Here is a 15805-nt window from a genome sequence, read left to right on the forward strand (position 1 = left end):
ATAAAATAATGAATAGAAATGAAATGAGTAAATACAATAGATAAAAAATGCTTCTAATGGTCATTTTTAAAACCTATTCATGCAACAAATAATGTTCATCTAAAATGTATTTAAATGATTGTATCTATCAACTTTTGGCCAGAAATTTGATCAAAACTTAATAAGAAATAGTTTTTGTAGGTTTGTTGACCATCATGGTAAAATTTAAACCACTTTTATATGTCAAGATCGATATTTTAATTAGATATATTGGTGAAACTAAATGTAATACTAATTAAAGATTTAACAGGTGGATGGTACATCAAAAGTTGTAGTTGGTTTTAGGGTTAAATTTAAGTAACTGAATATAACCATGAGAAGTCTTTGTTTAGTATTTAAATTTAAGAAGCTTTATTTTTTCAAAGTTTGTTCCTAAAAGCTTCAAATTCAGCACAGCTAACAAAGATAAATACATAAACTAGAAGTATCCTTTAATTAGGAGAAAAACTATGCTTGGCTATAAAAATCCACCCTGGATGACTGGCTTTGGATGATCAATGACTACGTAGAGGGAAGAAGTTCCCTTCAGGCTAAATATTTAGTACTCCATTTGAAATGATTGCTTCGGTAACGGATATCTGATACTGTCCAATAACCAGACATTCATACTTGCAGTTTGTATACCAGTTAAGGTAACCTCTAATTGTTATATAAGGTTTTTCTCATTTATGTATGATTGTGATCATTTAGGTAGGATATGTGAACTTACTATCTTCTATTTAGTCACTTAATATTTGGTTATCTACATCCCCTAAAGAAGCAAGTGTTGTGAAACATGTTGGGCTGTTATTGGATCTCACTCAATTTTATTGGATCTATCATATGTTGAGAAATATGAAAACAAATTTTGCAACACAATAATTGCATACAGTCATTCAATTATCATTTCCTTAAGCAAAAAGTAACATGAGTTCATATTGATTCATAAGTCAATCCTAATAGCCAAACGCGTTTCCCAACACTTGTTTCTTCAGGGGATGTAGGTAACCAAATATCAAGTGACTAAATAGAGGATAAATAGTTCACACATCCTACATAAATGAGAAAACCCTTATTAAGCAATTAGTGGTTACCTCAATAGTTATACCAATTGGAAGTATGACTGTCTGATAATTGGACAGTATCATTTCATATGGAGTATTGGGTTCTATATGTTTAGCCTGAAGGGAACTTTTCCTGTGTTTCGTCACTTGATTTCCGTTTACCTGCATCCGCTGAAGAAAGAAGTGTTGCGAAACGCATTGGAATATGAGAAATGGCAAATTGAATGACTATGCAATTATTGTGTTGGTAGATTTGTTTCCATTTTTCTCAACATGCATGAGATACAGTAAAACATCTATGTACCTTTATTGCCAAAAGACCCCTCTTTTGGATAAACCAAATCTGAGTTTGTTTTCCTCTGTATTGTGTACCTTTACAGGGGTTTGTTATATGCATCTCTCTCCCCTTTTCTCCATTGGTAATTACAAGCCAACATGTAATTGGGAAAGGAATTAAAGTGAAACTCCTGTCAAAAATAAATTTTTTATTGCGGCCAGGTATTCAAAATATTTGTACCAATTTTAGATATGCTAATTTAACCTGCAAGCCTATTTCGATCACCTATACAGCAGTATCCAGACTGAGAAAAGGGGGAAAAAGGGTGATCCAATCACATGTATTACACGCTTATGTGCGAGCAGCATGCTGACTGGAGAAAGTGGTGAGGTGGCCTGATAAGTGAGTTACTGCTCTTTCACTGTCCAATCAGAAAGCTGGGGGATGGGGTACAGAAAGGACAACACTGTATTCATGTCCATTGGAAGGGATTGTGTTCATCAGAAATTGTTAAAAAGAAATACAAATACTTAAGCAGATAAAATTTTATCTGCTTAAGTATTTGTTTTAGATATGCATGTATTTCATCTGTTTATTTAACTGCATGGCTTTTGGCCTTAAAATTTAGGAATTTTCCTAAATTGACTATTACTATCATTTTTAGGTATGCTTTGCTTAAAGAACGTTTGAAGAACATTGAAGGCTTTGAAGGGGGGTTGGAAAAGTTCTCCAGAAGTTACCAGTCTTTTGGCATCCACAACATGCCCGATGGAGGAATTTATTGCAAAGAGTGGGCCCCGGGAGCAGAAGCTGTTTTCCTTAGTGGTGATTTCAGTGAGTATTTACATAAGAATGTTAAAAGAAATTGATATATTTTGCTTTACAAAGACTTTTTCAATTAAAATGTATCTAAATCTAAAACTTTTATAAATTGCAGCTTAATATTTGTTTGATATGGTGGCTGCACCGGTGTTATTTTTTCAGGCTGTTTTCTTTATTTTTACGTGATCATCCTTTTGTGTTGTCACCCCAGGCTGCACTCCTGATTTGTGGTACAATAACTCTTTATCTGTAGTTAATAGCAAATGTGTTTCCTGGGGTTAGTACAGCAGTGTTCTATCTATTGTTTATTTTTTGTAGTTGGTGCCAGATAGTTGATGTTCACTCAAAAGACTGTTCAGCAGAGTTAATGGGTGGACAGTGGAAAAAAAAAACAAAATAATACCAGGTATTTTTAATTTTTTGTAGACAAAGGCTACGTACACACACAACACTTTTGCCAAGACAAATGACTGAAAGATACATGAACGATTGCTGTACATAGAGTGCCGGTCTGCTCTCTGCACTCTCTCACCTTCTCCTGCTTTAGGGTCGTTCATGGACCCGCCAGGATGGATCCATGAAAGACGTTGGATGAGTGCTGCACACGATTCTCGTCTGATACGAGCCCTGAAGGGATAATCAGATGAGAATCATCTGACGTGTGGACGTAGCCTTAGTGTTAGAAACTCCAGCCACCACTTTTTATGGTCAACTCACTATGTATGCTGAGTGGTCTTTCAAGCTAACACCGACTATGTGACACTAACAACAACATTAGACATCACATGGCTGCTCTTGAGTGGAAGGGGATTTGCTGTCAATTCCCAGACATTAGAAGAACAACCATAATTTTGTTAAAGCCCTGTCTTTTTGCTGAGTAGCCCAAATACCTCCACAGTTCCCCTTCTCCCTTTATCTATTACATAAAACTTCATCTGAGAAAAAAAAATGTTTAAAGGTTTGTTTATTGTGATAAAAAAACTGTGTGCTAAAATGTTCATGTTATTTTACACATGACAAATTATAGAATAAAATGTATACTTGTTTACTATGTTGCCACTATTTTTAAACTTACTCTGATCTTACTCTGTGTGTGTGTGTATGAATTGCAAAAATACATTTTTACAAGGCAATACACCCAAAGGAAACCCAGTGTTTTCCCCAGCCCTTTATAGCTGGGTGCATTACCTGGCACTGCTTATGAATCGCCCAGCTTAAAAACATTTCTGGGTAGAGCTCTAAACCCATGGTTATCCTTCAAACATCAAGGTATTGAATATGATTGCTGGATAAACAGACTCATCACGGAAATGTGAGACCTGTCTTGGTCCTTGGAGGTGTAAACCTGGAGAAGACTTGTAAATTCAACCATCCATTCTTCATGCCAGGAGCATTGTAAAAATCTACATGTAATGGAGGACTTGAATCAAGGTGAACTGTATGAACTATCTAGTACTGGTGCTGTGGTGTAGTTTTAGTATTTGCTGGGTAGCATTATCAGTTCACTTTGCATTTTACTTCTTGCATGAAAATGCTTCTTAATTACTACCGCAGTTACTACAAACTACCAGTCTTTAGAATGTTGGGGGTCAATGTTTGGTTCTTCTTGAATCTCAATAAATATATGAAAATAATTAGGTAAATGAACCTTAAATAATAAAAATATTTTTGTGTTCTAAGTTTTACTCTTCATATAGATTACGGTTCAACAAAATAACATTCTGTATTATTATCAAAGGCAATGTGCAGGTCCTTTATTGTTTTAAATTAATCATTTGGACAATACTGTCTAGAAAATTATGGTAAAAATTATTCATATTCTGAATTAGAAGCGTGTTTTGTAGACTGGAAGAAATGGGCTCTGTGAAGTCATAGAAACTTTAGTTTGCTGTAATTATTTCAAGTACTCTCCAAGGTAACATAGTTTTGTGATTATACAGTTTTCCGTTCTCAAACTTTTCCCTGATGCAATGAGGAGATATACCAATAAACACCCAAAACCATTATATTAATGGGGTTGTGTTAGAGTGCAGTGTTTTAATTTGTGATCTTATGTGATAGTGAGTGAATAGGGATTCTGCATTAGCCTTGGCAGAAAAAAACAATCTATTTTATTGACTTTTATGCACTGTATTTCAAGGAGAGATGAACACAAATGATCAGACATTAATGTAACCTAATATAAGGAAATGCCACTTCTCAATGCACACTACTTACTGGCTTCTGTGGCACTTGCTTCATCATAAGGATGGCAGTGTTTTTGTGCTTCTTTCCTTCTTCCCCTCTTTACTTAAAGTGTCTAGTGGCTTTGCTTTGAGGCAATTTCAGAAACTGACAGTTTCAATGAAGAACAATGTTAATATAGAAGCTGAAAACAGTACTGCCTTAAAAAAAAACATTCCAGTTTCTGGCATTGAAGGAGAACTAAACCTCCAGAACTTTTGGGCACCCAATTGCCCTTTACCATAATTGACAAGTATGCACAGTGTATTTGACTCAGCCCAGGTGATGGAACTACAAAGCATGGACAAGAAAGTTACTTTGTAAAATAGTCAGATTCGTCCCAAGACAGAATTGTCCGAAGACACAGAGCTATGTACCCTCTATCTGAGTCAGTTGGACTTATCTATAGATTTCGATAGTCTCTGTCGTAAAGAAAGCCTACCTATCAACACTTCTTACAAATGCAAGTTTAGTTCTGCTTTAATCCTTTTAGGTTTAAAGTTAGTAGGTGGGAATTGTTTAGCTCAGTACTTTATCTGTAATTATAATTTTTACTCTTACCAAAGCAAACCTTTGCATATATTGGGATTTTATTGGTACTCCTAATACAGTGCACAATGACCTTTTTACCTATGCATAAAATGCTATTTATTAAAATTTCTTTTATAAAAACAATCAATCATTTAGAATTCATTAATTATCATCACATTGAATATTATCATCACATTGAATATTTGTACATGATTCACCATTAAATCTTCAATAGCATAAAATGCATATAAGGCAATTTTTGTTCTTGACACGTTTCACCACTGGCTTTATCAGAAAGAACTTTTTAAAGAGCCCTTTAATCCTTAGCCTGCTTTAAAGGCTTTTTACATGTTCCCAAAATTGCCCCTTTAAGTACCTTTCTTCTTATAGAAAGTGGAAAACCATTTGCATACCTCCGCTGCTGACTGTTGGTGATCTCACCAGTTATATCCCAGCCGATTGGCTGTTTGACATCACCCTCTCAACAGTTTAAAACCAAACTGCTTGGCTTTTTTTTTTTTTTTTTTTTTTTGCAGCTTAGGTTCAGAAGCCTATTTGCTTGCATAGCACGGTCTTTGTTGCAGTGATATAAGCTCAGCAGCTCGAGTTGTAAAGGAACCTGCGAGCTGGTGTATAACTATCATTTCAAACAGCTGATCAGCAAGTGCTTTCCATTTTTAAACTGCTGGTTGCCGTTTATGTGGATTTCTATTTTAAAATGAACCCGTGCCAAAACTATTTACATTTTCTGAACAAGCCGTAGAAGCTTTATAACAGTCACTATTCGCTCTCATTCATCTTGGTAGCTATAGGCATAGATGCAAAGTTCATCACTAAAGTTCACAACAGGGGCACAGAAAATTTCAGATTGCTTTTCAGATTTACAATTGACTGCAGAGTTTTGTCCCAGGCTTAACTGTCCCCTCAACTGTGCAATTTCTGGTGGATTGCAGCACAGTACTTGGAAGCAGAAAGTTGCTTGTGGTCGTGCAGTTGCTTTTTTTCTTCTGGAAGAAGAACCACACTGCACCCTCAACCACACTGAACCTTACTCAGCCATGCAGTGAAGCACTTGTCAAACACTGTGATTGACACTTATAACTGCATAGTAGATAAATAGGGTGGTGGGGGGATTCTGGGAGCAGCAAATTTTTTGACAGTATTTGACAGATTTTTGACAGTAAGTTCTAATGGATTTTTATCTAAGGCAGTCACAAACTATCCTTTTGGGTGATGCAAAATCTAGAGTATATGTGATAGTTTCAACCAGGGTTCCTGCAGGGGTTGCTTGGGGTTCCTTGAGTAAGTAATGTGTGTCTTTAAGGTCAGTTTAAATGATAACAATGATCTCCTTGGGTATCTGTAATTGTGGCATTTTTCCCCACTGGCTGGCAATGTAAGAGTCATTCTTCTATCTGACCATCACACTAATGTACTTTGAGTAATTGTAGTAGGGGTTCCCTAGGACCTGAAAAGTTTTTCAAGAGTTCCTCCAAGGTTGAGAAACCCTGGTATGGGCTTAACAAAAACTATTTTTGTGGGTTTATTCAGGTCTGTTGGTTCTAAAAAAAAATATTGTGTACCCCGAGTCAGAATTGGCAAAAATATATCAAATCCAATTCCACAGCCCTAGTGTTTCTCTGGCACCACCACTATGTCCACAATGTCTGTTGTCAAGCAAATAATAAGCTATAACTAGAATTTTCTTTTGTATGTTTTAATAAAAAATGTTTTATTCTACCAAATGTAATGCAAGCAAAAAGCTGCTGGATATTATTGCAGAAGTAATATTTATCCCTATGACCTTATGATTGCATTTATTTATAGAAATTGATGAGCTCCTCATCACCCATCTGTAAGTTGTAGTTCGATTGCAGACTCGAGAATTATCACTGTGTGGTCTTCCTCTGTTTGCTTACCTGCTGCTAGTAATTCCAAGCACATCCTTGCCACTGGGTTAGACCCCTATGACTTTGTAAGGATTGCCATATCACATAAAGACTGACAGCAGAAATCTTGAAGGCTAGAGGATAATGGGAACAGATTTGTAATGATGAATTCTTACAACCAGCATGCTAACTTGTTTGATAGCATTTGTATTTATACCAGACAAAGAGAAATAGGGAGAATTCTCTTTCATCCAGTAGCTTCCTCTGATGTCTATAGGGAAAGCTGGCAATTCTGGGAGGGTTGATTTACAGGATCCCCCACAAGTCCTGCTGACCTCCTTGTCCTATAATGATGTGGAGGTCAGCAGGAGGAACCAGTAGGAGCTGCAGGGGGCACGGGTGATCAACCCTAATAGAAGTGATGACTTTTCTGTTGACATCTGAGAATGATTTCTACTAAATAGAGCAGTAATTTGGCAGGCAGTAGGAAAGTGAATATTCCCTCTTTTGTATATTATTTTCATGTCACTTTAAAAGAGACACATGCTTTGTGGATACCAACATTGCTGACCTATCTGGGGTGTTTACCTTTCTGACTTTTCTAAACTGCCTGCTTGTTCGGGGTTCGTACCTGAGAAAGTAAGAATGGTCAGCCAAACAACAAGCATCAGAAATGAAGGGCTCCATATTTCCCTCAAAGGCTTTCTTTAATTAGTAGAAAGAGGGAATTCCTTATTGTATAAATTCTCAGCTGCTGTGTTAACTTTTTATAATGCCATTGCCAATTTAATTGCCTAGTGTTTCACAACCATAATAATATATCTGTATTTTGTGTGCAAAGTGCATTTGTACAGAAAATACTTTTTTGGAACCTATTTTCCTCATTTCAATGAAATAAAAATTGATCTGTCAGCCCTTTATCTCGGAATTCTAGGGCAGCAGAGCTGCTTCCTGCCGGGAAACTATCACATTTACTCTGAAACCTGCTGCTGCAGCAGTAAAATTGATGCTGCTTGTACATTTTCTACCTATTGCATATAGATTATTGTTCCCTCTACCATTCCCCTATTCACTGTAGGTAGCTTCCTCTTTGTCTGGAACAGAGGAATTTAAATTGTGGAGTGAACTTTAGTACCTGGATATCTACTGCTTGCCTCCAGCAAAAATATTGACAAAGTGTTTTATGTGAATAGAGACCCTGGAATTGTGTATGGAAAGAAGAATAGCATTCACACCAAACAGTTTACAGAGTGTTTGCTCTTTATGTGTAAGTTTGTCATGTTTATATTTGGATGTAAATTTGGACATGTATAGCATCGGAAGCATCATAATGGTTATTTTTCCCTAGTACAGGGTGGCAATTTTCATTGCAGTTTAATCAACTGGTGTCTGAATGATGTGTTTTTGTGAGTTTATTTATATATAATACTAGCTGATTACCGGGCGTTGCCCAGGTATTTATTTATTGCAATCTTATAATATACAGGAAAAGGACTCATATATAGTGGTAAATCAAAGAAATGTTTTTTTTTTTCCACAGGTTTTAAAAGTATAAATACAATATACAAAATATAATGTAAAATTTTTGACAATTGTGCATAATATTATTTTAACACAAAACTTGATAATAAACAACATTTTTAGTTTCACCTCCAGGAGCAAGAATAAATAAATTCTTGGGCAAACCCACCCTTGAGCAAGCAACATAAAATTGTCCGTGGGAGAAACAGAGTAATCTCAAATCCACTCAACAGTACGTAATAGTCTGCCCCTGTGACTTGTTGATAGAGAACGCAAATCTCACTGGAATTTGTAATCTCTTTTGAAATTGAATTGAAAAGGGAGATCTGTGGGATAAAAACTGTCCCTTTCCTGTTAACAAAGTGGATTCAATTACATTGGCCAGCAGCTTCTTAACACAAAGCCTTGTGCCATTGCAAAGTTTTGGGGGGTCGAGGTTGTGTAGAAAAATGATTGGAGAGCCAACTTTAAGGAAAAGAAGATGTGGTGGTAATCCAGCCAAGTCAAGTGAGTTTAGGAATTCTGTTGGGAAATTGATGACCTCATCAGCATCTGCTACGATATCGATAGACTTGTATTCAGTGATTACGCCTGGTAACATGGCAAGTATTTGGTTGTTTTTTTTTTTGTGGACATCTTCATTTTTAGCAGCAAGAACGGCCCTCTCTCGCAACCAGTTAAAATTGTGATAGTATTGTTAAACTGCTGAATAGACTGCATCTATTAGCTCTGCAATGGACGACACCAGATTACAGAAATCGGATGGCAATTTTATCTTGCCAGAAGACTCAACTGGTAACCTACCTTCTCTGATTTCGAGTAGTTTTTTTTTAGAGAAAATTAGAGCCCTTTCATCTCCCAGATGTACTCTCATGTTTTGCTTTAAAGTTATCTGTTGCACGTCTCCACAAAAATGTTTTAAACATGCATGGATCTCATCAGCCGCTATTGACTTTGGGATGATGGGCAGAGTTTGACGAAAGTCTCCACAGGAGGAGAGTGACCTGAAGGGCCTTGAGAGCTTTCTTGTGAGCCATGGGATGAATGATTGTCTGGCTCTTTCTCTCATTTTGTGTACTCAGGTCTCACACTGTTGTACTGTTTCTGAAGCTCTAGATGTAGTAGCTCTATCTCTCTTATCCTGTAGTCAGGCCTCATGCTGTTGTACTGTCTCTGAAGCTCTAGATGTAGCTTTTTCTGTCATTGCCTGTCCTCGGGTCTCATGCTGTTGTACTGTTTCTGAAGCTCTAGATCTAGTCGCTCTATCCCTGTTATCCTGTAGTCCAGTCTCGCGCTGTTGTACTGTCTCTGAAGCTCTAGATGTATTAGCTCTGTTGCGTAGAGTGGCAAGTCCTCCATTCCTGTCCTCGCCATTTTCTTGTCTACGGTGTTGTTTCATTTTTTTGCCTTTGATTGCACTCGGCCAATTGCCTTACATTTTGTCAAAGGCATTATTACAGGACAGAAATTTGTAAAAGAGTAAAAAAAGTATGTAAGCAAAAGGCACATGGTCACTGAGCAATACATACACACATACATACATACAAAGATCAGCAGTGCACTCACATGAATCTGAGTCATATGTCTAGCAAGTTTGATTGAAATGTCTCTATGCATTTCCTAGTGATGGTAGAACATAGCAAGTTTGGTTGAACTGTCTCCATGCGTTTTCTAGTGATGACATACACACATACATACATATATCCAAATATAGCTCTGACATATAGCACAGCACTGTACAAAGGTAACTGGTGCACTCACATGAGTCTCAGTCACATGTATGGCAAGTTTGGTTGAAATATATATATATAGTTGAAATAACTATATAGATATATTAAAATGAATACAATTCCCAACACCTTACTGACCTATCTACCACACAAAATTATAAATTATTCTTAACATTTAGATTTAAAACAGAGATACTAGTGAAATGTATACAAAGCGACACTTTTAGTTGTCAGTAAATTGTTAATTTTATGCCAGTTATGTGACCTTTGTTGATTTGGAGAATCTTCTTGGTATCCTTGTTGTCCTATTATTCCAGTTATGTGACCTTTGTTGAACTGGAAAATCTCAAATCAGGTTGGCTAAACCTTAGTAGATGGAGTAGATCGTATGACCTTTAGTAGAGATCATATAACCAAATTTCTAATCATAAAGCCAATTTTCCACCTGCAAAACTGAAAGTTTTTATTGTCTCCTATCTGTAGGGTAAGCTGAGAACATTATCTCTGCGACATTTGGAGTTCTCTGCATTACCCCAGTGTAGGCTTAAGGCCAGTGCAAAGCAAGCTTACTAGATTTTCTTATACTACTACTCCTTTTTTTTTTTTTTTTTAACATTTCAGTTTGAACATTTTAAAAAGGTGAGGTGGGACGCTTACAAAGGGAACCTTACATTTTCAATGCAAGGTCTGCTTTAAATAGTGGCCTACCCCACAATGGCATATTGCCACATTTCACATTCACCAGAAAACACTTGGAAAAAAACTACTTACTTTACATGTGACTTTCACACAGAAGAGGATTATGTTTTGGGGTTTCTTGCAGTTTTCTGGGAAAGATCAGTAATGTTGCCCAAAATCTTGCAAAATATCTTGAATCTACCATAGGCTTGCTCAAAATGTGTGCCAAATAGTGAGTAACTTTACCTACTCTACTAAAATAAAACTTTTGTCTTTGTCTATATTGATGTTGAAGATTTCTTCTCGCTTTATGTGCGGTGAATTTTAGAGGAACAGTAAAAATATAAATGTTTATATTACATGCATGTGAAGCCTCTGACCATGCAACAGTAGGGAATTTTAGCCAATGATGGCAGAGGTTACCCTTGGGGTATTTGTTTCCTTGGGTTCTGTTTGTTTATCCAAGTAGGAAATTGCCTTAGCAGTGCTCCCAAAAGCAAACAGGTGAACATTTTGCTTGCAAATTACACTCTCGTATTAATAGGATGATACTGTCCTAGATAAGTATGCATTTCTTACATGTGAATTGTAGCCAAAACATAACTGAAGTTATTGATGTCAAAAGACCTAGCTCAGATACATTCAGAGTTTTGTAAACTTATATGAACCGGAGTCTTAACTGATTTGTCTACATTCTAGATGGCTGGAATCCCTTTTCACATCCATATAGAAAGTTGGATTTTGGGAAATGGGAATTACACATTCCACCAACAGAAGATAAATCCCCAGTCATACATCATGGATCAAAGATAAAGGTATGTGGAATAAAAAAGCTTTGTGTTGATTGCAGACTGGAGTTAATGCCTCATCATCTGTGCAAGCCATTGTACTGTTAGAAAAACTAGAAGATTGGAGGTTAGAAATATGATGTGAAAGCATGTGTATCAAACTAAAAGAATGGTTCTAGCTGTATATATGTCAGAATGATGGAAAGAAATCCTAAATCTGTGCACAAATCTCAGTGCCATTATTCAGTTTAATCATTTTCATTATACATTGGTATTTTAATTTTTGTTATTTATTCAGTGGATTTCCCAATGACTGCAGCGGTTTATGAAAGTAAGTGTAAGATATTTCTTGTGACTTGCCCTGGCTATAGAGAATAATCATGTATTGTGACAATATCCTGCAGTGCATCACTCATGCTTCAATATTTCTCATCAGACCCTCAGGGTAAGTCCACATTTGCTGGACAGATCATACAACAATGGCACAGAACCGCAGCCTATTCTGCCTTTTTATTGCCATACATATGTTAGTTTACAGTTTTTGGCATTATTATTAATAAACAGTGTTTAGCACCAACATATTACGCAGCGCTGTACATTAAATAGAGGTGGCAAATGGCAGAAAGATGCAGACAGTAACACAGGAAGAGGAGAGGACCTTGTCCCAAAGAGCTTACAATCTAAGAGGTGGGGAAGCAGCATGCAATAGGACATTGTCAATAAACTGTCGGACAAGCAAGTACATTTCATCCGCTTTACAGTGTATTTTCACCCATCTTTGGCTATGAACAGAACAAACACACAGTCCTGTTGATGCAGTAGAGAAGGAAGGAGTGGGTATAGTTGATGTGATTTCAAACCCAACATCCTTTAATCATGATAGAAGCTGTAGCAATCAGACAAGATTTTTCTATTGAATGTGTAACAAAAAGAAAAGCTGGTACTAGTGGGATACACAATATGTTAATAGTTATCAAAAGTATGATTGCAAACCCTTTGACAACAATGTGTAAACAAATAAAAGAAGAGAGGAACAAAGAGGGCTTTTTGGCAATAGTGCTTGTAATCCAAAAATAATTCAAAATCGTTACATACACATAGGAAAACAAGTGAGTGTTCTGCAATACAGGCAGAGTAGTTATTAACAGTCCCAACAAACTTTTAGTTAATTGAGTGATCAGTTATCACATGATCTCTAGACATAAAGCACCTACTGTACATGAGTATCTCAATATCCATGTAAAGCAGAGCGGCTGTATGCCAAGTCAAATGAGCGATAAGGTGGTCAATGATTGCCTGCAGCTTTTAATACCCGCCGTGTTTCACCATCGTTAGGCTTCCTCAGGGGTAGCTGTACTTTTTAAATCTAAATGCGGTCTAGATGTTTTGTGAAATATAAAAAATAAATAGTCTTATGTATATAAACACGTACATTCTAGTGATCATAAATAAAGTAGTAAAGAACATTTTTGTATATATTAGCATTGGAGCATTGCTTGCAATAAAGATGTACTCTACTATTTACCAAAATAAAGTTAAAGTAAAGTACGCTGACAATAGAACAGCCTCTTCCAAATGTAGAGTGACACGCTGCCAGAGGTCCCGGAATCTGCCATATACCCACGAGGATAGTGTTTACTTCTGGGTTCTTCTGCAGCATTCTGGCGCATGGGATTGGGAGGGGTCCCATGCGTCGTCTTTGAAACGTGTCTCTCCTCACACGTATGTGTTATTACAACGCCCACATGGGAGTAGTAAGGCTAGGATTACTTTTGATCCCCATCGTCTGCTACATCACAGGTAATAGCTCCTGGGATGGATCCATCATTTATAGATCCTGTGATGGGTGCAGCATTAAGGGATGCTGCACCATGGGGAGGTTGTGGGACCAGAATACTCTGACTCCACAGTGTATGCATCGGGACATAAGTGCCGATGCCCCCGTCCCCATAAGCCAGGCTATGGAGGATTAGAACGGGAAAAGGACGTAATTGGCCAGGATAATTTGGGTAGAATAGTAAAACGGTGGAAATACTATATTTATAATGTTGTGAAAAGGAATACCCATGTTCATATATATCTCATACATAATATTTAAAACATGACATATGCAGTGGTGACATCAACAATTTAGATATCTTGTACATAATAGTAAAACACAAGTGTGAACAGTATTAAGTTGTTTTTATTTACAATATTATTACATTTTTTTGAAACATTAGTCTGTACAATTAATAGAGACTATAAAATAGGTTGTTATACAGTTTTAAACATAAAATTATTACATAATAGACTAGTGATAGCAAGTAGCTATCAAGATACAAATATCAGTATCATTATGTAGTCTAAGGATAGAGATGTGTCCGAAGTCTAAGCCTTAAGGGTTCAAATAGTATAGATCTAGAGGAATGGCTTAAAGGTAAATGCTTCATTAAGTCCTGGTGGGTAGTTGTCCTTCAATAGGAAGATCCACTTTGTTTCTTGTTGTAGTAATATTTTTTATCTAAGTTTCCTCCTCTACATCTTGGGGGGATATGTTCGAGTGCAGCAAATTTTATGTAATCTGCTATAAAGTTGTGTGTGGTGCCTATATGCACACTGATAGGAGTCATCATTTTACCATTCACAATGCTGTATATCTGTTCATAAATAAGTTGTTAGAAGGTCCTTTTAGTCTAATTTTCTATTGAATGTGATCATATTCTCCAACCAGATCTGTTAGTTGGGACTGGCAAAAGTCTAAAGCTTTAAACCAGTTCAAGTGGACTGAAATCTTATTACATACTACATACTACGTATTACGTGCGAGCACTTGTATGTCTGATCCTAATGATGATCTTGCCCTCTCAGAATTCATTTATAAATGGAATAGCTGTGGTTTGGAGCTATGGATCTGAAGGTCCTAATGATGGTACCATTAAAAATATAGGGTCTTTTGGATGCATAGAAGATGTTTAAAGCTATCCTGATTTTATAATTTAAGGAACATTTATCCAGGGCCTGAGGAGCTGGTGATTTCAAGGAAACGCGCAACCTATGTGTTCCTTCAGTAACAAAAGCTACTATTACAATTTGTGTTTTCTGTAAATTTCGAATGTTTTTTTAAAATGTTTAATATTTTTTTCAATTTTTATTATAAAAGTAATTATATTATTATTATTAATAATAATAGTAAACAGGATTTATAAAGTGCCAACATATTACGCAGCGCTGTACAATAAATCGTTTTAATAAACTACTCATTGGGGGAGTTATGAGTTAATTTCCACTGTAGCTGATGATAGAGAAACTCTTGGTGGACTTGTTGCATGTGACAAGCAATCCGATTTCAATCTCTTTTTCTAGTTCAAAAGTTAGTTATATAACTTTTAATTATCAGTAGTTTTTTTTTTTTTCAGAATTCTGACCATGTTCCTCTAGTAAGGCAAGTGCCTTCAGAACAGGACCCCTACATTGTGAAATAAGTACTAACCCGACTATCTCCTCTACAATCTAATATGAATGCTGCAGCCAGGCTTATCTGTCTTTCCCACCACTCCTCTTCTGCTGCCTCTCTTTGTAGTTCTCTTCATTGGCTTCCATTTCATCTTAGAATCAATTCAATCAAATTCCTTTTTTAGCTCCTGTTCTTTGCCTTTAAATCCCTCTACACCTAGCCGCTCTCTTCGCTCCTCCAATTATGTACTATTCACTTCCTCACTCATAACCTCATCATACGCAGGCCTCCAAGACTTTTCTACGCTGCCCCAATTCTCTAGAATGGTCTTCCTCATCCTATTAGGCTTGCTCCTACTTTTTGCTTCTTTTAAAAGCGCACTCAAAACCCATCTTTTCAAACTTGCCTACCCGTCTTCTTCTGTCTCTTAAATCCCTCACTACTCACCCACCATTCCATATCCCTCCTCCTAATGTGTGATATTTCCCCCTCCTCCTACATTGTAAGACCTTCAGGGGAAGGGTCCTCGCCTCCTCCTGTGTCATTGTCTGTATCCATCTGTCATTTGCAAACCCCTTTATTAATAAATTTATAAAAATTCCCTACGTTTAATTCATTAACACATGCCACGTCCAGATGTGGATTAAAACTTTGGTATTTCAAGCAATATATGATGAATATATGGGACTTTGGAGGCACTATATGTTCAGCATTTCTCAATGTACACAGTTTTTTTAAAATGTATTAATTATTGGTATCTAAAATAGAGTTGATATGACCAAATATATAATAAAAAAACATTTTAACCACCTGGGCGTTACACTGATG

At 36.5% G+C, this 15805-nt stretch overlaps 1 protein-coding gene across 1 annotated transcript in view; it reads left to right on the forward strand.

The window, feature by feature from the left end:
* Positions 1-15805, forward strand: part of GBE1 (1,4-alpha-glucan branching enzyme 1) — a 98489-nt gene that overhangs the window by 18075 nt on the left and 64609 nt on the right. Inside the window, exons 3-4 of the mRNA XM_072431969.1 lie at positions 2024-2193; positions 11453-11568. Of these exons, the coding sequence (XP_072288070.1) occupies positions 2024-2193; positions 11453-11568 (286 nt within the window). The remainder of the gene's footprint in view (positions 1-2023; positions 2194-11452; positions 11569-15805) is intronic.

Source organism: Pyxicephalus adspersus, chromosome 1, assembly GCF_032062135.1.
Source record: "Pyxicephalus adspersus chromosome 1, UCB_Pads_2.0, whole genome shotgun sequence".
Lineage (NCBI taxonomy): Eukaryota > Metazoa > Chordata > Amphibia > Anura > Pyxicephalidae > Pyxicephalus > Pyxicephalus adspersus.